At 35.5% G+C, this 9,954-nt stretch overlaps 1 protein-coding gene across 1 annotated transcript; it reads right to left on the reverse strand.

The window, feature by feature from the left end:
- Positions 1-7,343: 7,343 nt before the first annotated feature.
- On the reverse strand, positions 7,344-8,840 carry LOC130591805 (uncharacterized). The gene is made up of 3 exons (XM_057395731.1): positions 8,609-8,840; positions 8,319-8,514; positions 7,344-8,115 (listed from the first exon to the last, which is right to left on the reverse strand). Exons 1-3 carry the CDS (start codon positions 8,838-8,840, stop codon positions 7,344-7,346), a joined length of 1,200 nt encoding a protein of 399 aa, XP_057251714.1.
- Positions 8,841-9,954: the final 1,114 nt, after the last annotated feature.

The following is a 9,954-nucleotide window of genomic DNA, read 5'->3' on the forward strand; positions in this document are numbered from 1 at the left end:
GCAGACTAGACACTAGGGGAGACTAGACTTTGAACTTACATTTAGAATAATAAGCAAGCTAGACTTGAAATTTACCTATGTGGACTTAAGGAATGCTAGATTCACTAGACTTATGAAGTGTCGATATGGACTTAAAACTTTGGACTTGGTCCTATATGGGTTTGTAATTGAAAATGTTTTGACTAGGACCTACTTGGAGATGCAAACTAGACCTAGGATTTAAACTTGCCTTTATGTGATTAGGCTTTGGACTTAGTCCTACATTGGATTGGGTGTTTATGAACTTTGACTGAGATTAGCATATAGGTTTGACTTAGACTAGGAGACACACATGGACTTGACTGTCGAATGGAACAAGATAAGAGTTAGATTGGGCCTATGCTAGACTCTAATGCTAGTGGGCTTGTATGCATGGGAGGATTTTCCATCCCCAAGGAAAAACACTCTGATCTCCTATTTAAAATATTCCTAATTCCCCCTTTGGGGATTCAGCTCTTATACCGAAATTTGAATGCGCCTAAGATGAATGCATGTACTGCTTATGAGCTTAGAATGAATGCAAATGGATTTGGATTGGACTATTATTGATCCAAATAAATTGGTCTTAGAATTTTCTTTAGATTGTAAGTGTGTTTTTATTGCCTACGCGGGATGAACGCGTATTTGACTTTCTCATTGTAAAGGTTGTATTGCAAAATGTTTTTGAAATAGATAAGTCGCCAACAAGTTTTTAAAGGAAGACTCATAAATCTAATTGCACATTGGGAAATCGTAGGGACAACTTAGGAACTTATCCAACGTAGATTTTATGGTACATGGTCATTGGACCAAAGCTTGAGTTCTAGGGTGAGGATGAGATTGTGATCAAGAAATTCTCCCATTGATGCCTTTACTAAATATCAATTAATGTCAAGATTTATGCAATTAAAGAACCAAGTAATCCCTACGTCCTAGAATAGTGTGGATATTTTTCTTTTATGTTTGTCCCAAAATAGTCACTTCCATTTTTGACATGTTTTCACTATTAATATATAGATATGTTATATATTTCATACTCTAGTTTGGCCCACACTCTATCTTTTATCAATAAAAAAAATACCCACTAACTCCTATCACATCTACCTTTTAAAATAAAATAACATTTGATAACCACATTACAACTTATCACCTTGAAATACATGTCCCAACAAGTGTTCATAGGGGAAAGATGGAGTAATATATTAATGCAATGTAATAATTAGTCTACGTCGGTTTATTAAACACGCAAAAAGAGTAATATTGGTGACATGTTATTATTCAATCAAATTACTGGAAACCTAATCCAATTATCTGTATTATCTGAATTATGTGATGGAACATTCATTAAGGTCTTTGATTCATAATAATAAGCATTTATGGTGATGAAAGCATTATATCATACAACATACATATAAATAATAATATAATAAGAAAGAAATTAAAAGAAGAGTAGAGATTAGAGAAGAATCTACTATATAGTGTTCATTACTTCAAGATATGCATTATGACAAGTAAATTGTTATTAAAAAAGGAATTAAATTGAAAATGATCCTAAAGAATTATACCTTTTTTGCCCCAGGAAATTTGAAGGTACAAATGTGCTTGAATGTGAATTTTAGTGTTTTGATGTGTTTTAATATAGCTAAATATGTGTACAAGTCATAGGAAAACATTCTGTAAAAAAAAGTCGTATGATCACTTATCTAGAAGACTACGATAGGATAGATGTGCTGGAGAAGTTTGTTGAATAGAAAGGATAAGAGAGATAACATTCATGATAACTCGAACTCTATAATGACCACTTATCTAGATGCACTCTTAAGGGTAGACTCAACCTTAAATGATATGTATGAAACGATTAATTTTGATATTTGAATTAGGTGAGTAATTTTTGGAAAAGATGCCCTCGAAGTGATCATGAACAATAATGTAAATATTGATTGAAAATAGACAAATAAATCGTTGAAAATGAACCGTAGAAAGACTGAAAAACTTACGCCACCCACAAGTTATTTGCGCCACACGCAAGATGCTTGTGTGTCATCCAAGCTGTTGGGTCAAGGCTAAGTTACTTGCACAAAACGCTCACCCCTCGAGGGCGGCCTCATGCGCAGAATATGCACTAATAAAGGGAAGGACGAATACCTTATGTTGGCTCGAAAATTGACATGCATATGGAAAGCTCTAATGTCAATTATAGGCCTAAAACAAGTATGAGTCGTATTTTTCGAGTTTCGCCTACTCGTTGAAAGAATATTTTTAAATCCTCCCTAGTAGATCAGAGTTGTCACATTATAGTTATGCTTTTATTTGCTTATGCGGTGTAAGCCCGCATTTAGCTACCCCAGTGAAAAAAGTTTGCATTGAAAAAAGTTTGCATTTTTGAAGTCGCCAACAAGTCTTTAAAGGAATACTTATAAACCTAATTGGAAAATGGGAAATTTAAGGACAACTTAGGGACTTATACAATGTAGATTTTTTTTGTCATGACTCCATAGTTGGTCATCAAACGAAAAATTTAGTTTGGGGGCGAGGGTACGAACATGATTAGGAAGGACATTCGCCCCCTACTAGCCTCTACTTAATAACAATTCATTCTTCAGGTTTATGCCATTTAATAACCACGTAATATATTTAAACAATGTAGAAATTAATCATAGTCTGTTTATTAAAACACTAAAGACTAATTTTTGGTTGAACATGTTATTTAAGCAATGAAATTACTGGCAACCTAATCCAATTATTTGAATTTTGCTTGAAACATTTATTTAGGTATTTTATTAGCAAAAATAAACATGTGAGGTTATGAAAGCATTAAAGTATACATTCATATGAATTATAATAATGTAAAATAGTAAAGAAATGTAAAGAAAGAAAGAGATTTAGAGTCGAATGTACAAGAAATCGCAAATTCCTTTAAGATCTACATTGTGACAAATAGATTGTTACTAAAAAAAGGAATTAAACTGGAATTGACCCTCGGGGATTATACCTTTGTAGCTCGAGTCTTATGTAACGGTATGCAAGAGGAGCAATCTTAAAGTTTCAACAGAGTTTGAATATATATGTTTGAACATGAGTTTGAGAGTGAATGTAAGTATGTAATAATGTATATGTGTAAGTAGTGTATGAATTATTAAAAGAATACGTCGATGTGTGAGAAACATTTGTCCAAAGAAACTATTGATAGGAAAACCAACCCGCAAACTACGTGGAGAAAATATAACACAAAACCATGCATCTGGCGCACAGCTCGTGCTCTCCGCGCATGGGAGCATTGCCATGTGTCCAACGCATTGTTCGTGCATGCATTGCGAGCTTCAACGGGTTACTTTGTCTTGTAAACTGCTTCTCTGTCGCGTTGACGCACCGTGGTGCACTCGACGCAACGCAAAGATTTTCTTTCATTTAATGATTCTTTTTATCTTTGATGAAATTTTATCTTTTGAAATCCGAAATCATCTATCTTTATGAATAAAAATCTTGATTTCTTATAATATCCTTCAGAAAATAATTATCGATAATAATTAATAAGAATATATAAAAGTTTAATTAATTATCAGGAGTAATTAATTGCGCCTTTATAATTGGGCTGCGATTAAGTTAATAGACTTTTGTATTTTCAAAACACTTTTGGGCTTAACTCATTTGGTTACTCTTTCTTTGGACTGGACCAATTTGTATGATAATATTTTTCATCATTGGGTATATAATGGAGAGACACGATTTGATATCGACAACAATATAATCAAAGTTCTTGGGATTTTCATGTTTCCAGTTGTGGTACATCATATCAAAATTCTACTCCTTATTTTTGCATGACTTCTCATGAATTACCATTTATGTTCCATGAACCCCATATTCATGCATGCTAGTAACTCCAAAGAAAATTTTCTTTTCCTAAATATGAGAATGAATTTTTGGAAATACTATTGGAAATTTTATTAGTCCTAATCATGGAATGGAGTTATGTTATATGTGTCTATTGATTTATGAGGGGCTAACGGAGGATTTCTATTGCAGTCTTCTGATAATTGTTGATATTTAATTGTTTGGTTGACTAGAGATACTTATGAGTGGGAGATGTCCTAATCTACTAGACTACTTCCATCACCCCAAACTTACATTACACCACCTCCTCATTGTTCTAATATATTTTTTTTTTGCCAAATGCATCCCTTTAAAGTGGGCACTTTATTAATTGTAACCCTTTGATTTCAATCTCTACAATTGCATGCTTAAGTAAACCAATCACTTTTATGTTGCAGTAAAAAAGCATTAAAATTGGCTCGATTTAGGCTGCAACTTAAAAGTGTTTAGTTTATTTGAGGCTGCAATTGAAAAGATTGAAATGAACGGACCACAATTAACAAAGTGGCCACTACAAAAGGATGTATTTGGCAAAAAATCTTGTTCAAATTGCTACTCAACTACTCATGATATTTTATCCTGTGATGTGATTTTAGTGAATGATTTCAACCCCCCACCTTATATGAATGTAATCATTTTACTTAAAATTCTCATCCTGAACCGTATATTTATGTTGATGATGTGAGTTGGATTAAACACTAGTAGAATAAATGCTACTTGATGCGGTTAAAAAGTGCCCTATTGCTGCGGTTTTGGGCGCGCAGCAATTAAGAGGGCAGCAATAGGTATTAATTATATTGCTGCGGTTTAAAACCGTAGCAATATCTCAACATATTGCTGCGGTTTTAAGCATAAAACCGCAGCAATATTATCAATTTTTATCATAAAAAATCCAATATATTGCTGCGGTTTCTGGTCAAAACCGCAGCAATATGACCTGGTATAGAATTTTTTTTTTTTTTTTTTTGCATTTTACAATTAAATTTAAAAAAATAATAACCAACAACAAATCCATCCACTATCAATCTCTCATTCAAGGAGACTATTGCTGCATTAAAATACAATAACAACACAAAATGCAACTAAACCAAACAAAAACTTTATTCTTAAAAAATAAAAAGAGCAGAAAAAAAAACAGTAAGCAGTTTAAATGAAATCAAAACGACCAAAGGCTAACGAAACTATAATCAAACCAGATCTAAAAAATGAAATCAACATCAATAACCAAACTAGATCTAAAAAATGAAATGAGCATCAAAAACCAAAATTAAACTAATTTATCAGTAACTCTGCTCTTAACATAATTTATCGAAAAAAAAAAACGAAAAAGAGATCTAAACATCAGATCTAAATAAAAATGAAAAAAACTGAAAAAAGGAAGAAAAAATCAGATCTAAACAAAGCAGCGGCGAGATCTCATATTGTGAGCGACGGCAAGGTCGACGGCGAGGTTTCGGACTGAGCGACGTGAGGCTTCGCACTGAGCGACGGTGAGGCTTCGCACTGAGCGACGGTGAGGCTTCGTACTGAGCGACGACGACTTGTGAGGTCTTCTGGGCGACGACGATTTGCGAGAAGAAGAGCAAATGCCGGCGAGCAGATGAAGAACGAACGCCGACTGTTTGAAGACGCCGGCAAGCAGATGAAGAACGAGTGAACTTGAGTGAGTTTGGGAGGTGAGAAGGTGAGAGAATTAAGAGGTGTGAAAAGTGAAAACGAGGTGAGAAGGTGAGCGAGTTGAGAAGGTTTGAGAGGATGAGAGAGGTGAGAAGGTTTGAGAGGATGAGAGAGGTGAGAAGGTTTGAGAGAATTAAGAGGCGTGAAAACTGAAAACGCGCTCAGCTAACCCTAAATATATACAAGGAACTATTGCTGCGGTTTTGGCAAAAACCGCAGCAATATATTAAAATAATATATTTTTTATATTATTTTAATATATTGCTGCGGTTTCTGAAAAAAAACCGCAGCAATATATCCAAGTCAAATAGTCAAACTTTTCAAAAGTTATCTACGAAACTATATTGCTGCGGTTTGCGGTCAAAACCGCAGCAATATGGATATTTTTATTTTTTATTTTCTTTTTACGTGATATATTGCTGCGTATGAGTAAAACCGCAACAATATTATTGCAGCAAATAACATTTATTCTACTAGTGAAATGAGATTTATTCTTGTTCAAAATGCCATGAGATTCTTCCTCCTTCAAAATGCCATGACAAAATTATAGAAAAGATCAATGTCATGACATTTTGAAGGAGGAAGAATCCTTGGTTGAAAGCCTTCCTTGGAGAAGTCTATAGACGATAGTGATGTGACTCATGAGTCTTTGTCAGTTCCACCTTTGGTTTTTGAGTCTCATTATGCTCTTTTTTCTCAAAAACTTGATCTCATTCCTTCTCCCCTCTGTATCATATCCTCCATCATTTTCCTTATTTATACTTCTATGAATGAATTATGTGATCATCTAATTGATTTACACGGTTTCTTCCCAACCCATTGGACCATGGTAAAAGACTAGTAATTTTTCTATTTGCTTTTCTTGTGGATATAACATTTTATGTGATTTTCCTTTTTCAAGTTTTTTTAGACTTGTACACCTAATGTCTTTTACATTTTCTTTTGTATGATATTTGTTATTTTCTGAGATGCATTTAAATGCATTTAACAAGCTACTAAGGGCTTTGATGAGTAGTTGTTCTTGGGATACAAAACAATTTTTCTAACATTTTTTTTTTTTTTGCTAAGTAATAATCATTTATATCACCCAAAGAACAATACAACCAAAGCCATACACTAGGGAGAAACAAACCAACTAGGTTGGACCCCTCCTCCCTAGCAAGGCATCACACATTCAATACACATCTACCTACATCACATTTCAGTTTTCATTTACATTACAGTGAATAAAACCAGTTTTTATCATTTCTAGAAATCTTCCTAGGCATGACAAGGAAAGTTCTTCTTCTGACATTCTCTTTTATCCATAGCTCCATGTGTTGGATACTAGGGACTCTCTGGTTCCATTTGCTGTCATTTCTGGCTTTCCACACACCATACACAACCCCAGCAACAGCAGCACTATAAGCAGCCTTCTGGAATCTTGATTTCCTGCTGCTATATATCCATCTCACCAGTCTATGCAAGTCTTCACATGTTGATTCCATACCAATCCAGTTCTTGATTTTCCTTAGCAACTCTCTGCTATAACAACAAGAGAACATCAAATGTTCTTGTGTTTCAGTGGCATCACAGCATATCAAGCATTCTGTAGGAGCATTTGGATCATAAATCTGAACCTTATCAGCTGTGTGTAATCTTCTTCTCATAGCCAACCAATTAATGAATTTAAACCTATTCACACTGAGTCTATTCCAGACATACTGATCCCAGGGAACATGCTGTCTTTCCACATCTAGTCTTCCCACCATTTCTTGAATCCCAAACTTGTTCATCTGCTAAACCTCCTGTCTACTATAATATCTCTTCATTAGATTTTTAACCTCACAGATGTGTTTCCAGTACCAACTACTACCAGTAGGTGGATTGTACTCCCACCAATCAGTATCCTTTATGTATACTGAGTGCACCCATCTCACCCACACTGTGTCCTTCTTGGTTGCCACAGCCCATACATGCTTGCCTAAACAAGCTTTATTCCAGTTATTAATGTGTCTAAACCCCAAACCTCCCTTACTTTTGCTATTACACAGTTCCTGCCAAGCCACATAACCCCCTTTAGCTGAATAATATGTACCTGCCCATAGGAAAGCCCTGCACACTGCTTCAATCTTTTTAATAACACTGCTAGGCAGAATAAATATCTGACCCCAGTATCCATGAATACTCATAAGGACTGAATTGACAAGTTGTACTCTCCCAGAATAAGATATGTGTCTTGTACTCCAGATCCTAATTTTTGCTGTCATTTTATCTACCAAATTCTCACATTGAGCAGCAGAAATTCTTTTAGAGTAGATAGGAACCCCCAAATATTTAAATGGGAGCTTCTCTCTACTTATTCCAGACACATTTTGAATTCTCATAACTTCACCTTCCTGAATCCCACAACAGTAAAATGAAGACTTCTTTGTATTGATCTTAAGTCCAGAAGAATCAGAAAACAGCCTGAATGCTCTCAACATTAAATAGACTGATGCAAAATCACCTTTTGAGCACAGAATAAGATCATCAGCAAAGCTTAGATGTGTGAGCTTTGTTGCCGTACACCTGGGATGGTATGTAAAGTGATTCATGGAACTCATTTTAGCTAGAATCCTAGCTAAATATTCCATACAAATTACAAATAACAAAGGTGAAATGGGATCACCTTGTCTTAAGCCTCTCTTTGAAGAGAAGAAGCCATGCATCTCCCCATTTACCATCAAAGAAAATTTTGGCGTGCAAACACATCCATGACTAAGTCCACAAACCTTGTAGGAAAGTCTAAAGCAAGAAGCATCTCTTTCAAAAAACTCCAGTTAACAGTATCATATGCTTTTTGCATATCTAACTTCATAATGCAACTAGGCTTTGCAGACTTCCTATTATAGTGCCTAACAAGGTCTTGCACAATCATTATATTGTGAATAATGTTCCTACTATGCACAAAAGCCCCCTGAGTATCTTCTATTACATCAGGTAACACCAATCTCAGTCTATTGCAAATCATTTTTGTGATCACTTATATAGGTATTGCAACAAGAAATTGGCCTAAACTCACTAACATTCTTAGGGCAAGATGTTTTAGGAATGAGAGTGATAAGAGTAGTGTTAAGAGATTTCAGCATTTTACCATGTTGGAAGAAGTCCAGAACAACAGCTATAATGTCCTCACCCACAATGTGCCAAGTGTCTTTGAAATAAAAACTCCCAAAACCATCAGGACCAGGAGCATTATTTCCATCCATGGCAAATATGACATTTTTCACTTCCTCAGCAGTATATGGTCTCATCAACAACTCTTTATGTTCCTGAGTAAGAGTGTTACCAGCTCTAACCACCTCCCAGTTCACCGGGTAACTGATCATCAGTAGTCCCCAACAGCTGTTGATAGTACTCCAGAAAAGCCTTTTTCACTTCCTCATTATTATCCTTCCATTCACCAGCCATATTATAAATGCCATAGATAGAGTTGATAACTCTTCGTTGTCTTATACTTTGGTGAAAAATTGCTGAATTATCATCACCATCTTTAAGCCAGCTCACCTTAGCTTTTTGCTTTAAGAATGACATATAAGCTTCCTTCTTCCTTTTGTAATCCTTACCCATCCGAATCTCTTCATCTGCAAGCTGAATATTACTCGGATCCTCATGCATTCTCTTTTGGATTTCATCCAATTCTACAGCTGCCTCAATAACATCTGCTTGTATCTCCAAATAGCCAGACTTATTAAGTACCTTCAATTCCTTCTTAACCCTCTTCAGCTTTGTTGTAACAACAAACATCCTATTGCCCATCACCCTCTCCTGCCAACAACCTTTCACTAACTCCTCAAATTGAGGTGATTGCTTCCACATTGTGAAATACTTGAATGGTTTCTTGCATTATCCAAGGCTCTCATTCCCAGCTACAATGGCTGGTGAGTGATCGAAATCTCCTTGATTAAGGAAAGAAGTCCCAACATTCTGATAAACCTCCTCCCACTGAGTATTAATCAACACTCTATCCAGTTTTGCAAATACCCTATCATTTCCTTCCTGTTTATTGTTCCATGTGAACCTATTTCCTGAGCATTTCATATCATATAATCTACATTCATCAAAGCATGCTCTGATAGGTTCAATATCCCAGCTACTCACCTGAGCTCCAATTCTTTCATCCATGTGAAGGACACAATTAAAATCACCCCCCACTAACCAAGGACCATTAATCTGGCCTGCCATCTCTTTCAGACCCTGCCATAACTCCTCCCTCCTATTTCTCTCATTAAACGCATACACAAAAACACAATCAAAGCCTCTTGCACCTGATTGAGGAGATACATAACAGTGTATCCACTAACTATTATACCCTCTTATATCCACCATAAATTTCCCAGGTTGCCAAGCAACAACAATTCTTCCACC

Source organism: Beta vulgaris, chromosome 6 (genome assembly GCF_026745355.1).
Source record: "Beta vulgaris subsp. vulgaris cultivar EL10 chromosome 6, EL10.2, whole genome shotgun sequence".
Classification (NCBI taxonomy): domain Eukaryota; kingdom Viridiplantae; phylum Streptophyta; class Magnoliopsida; order Caryophyllales; family Amaranthaceae; genus Beta; species Beta vulgaris.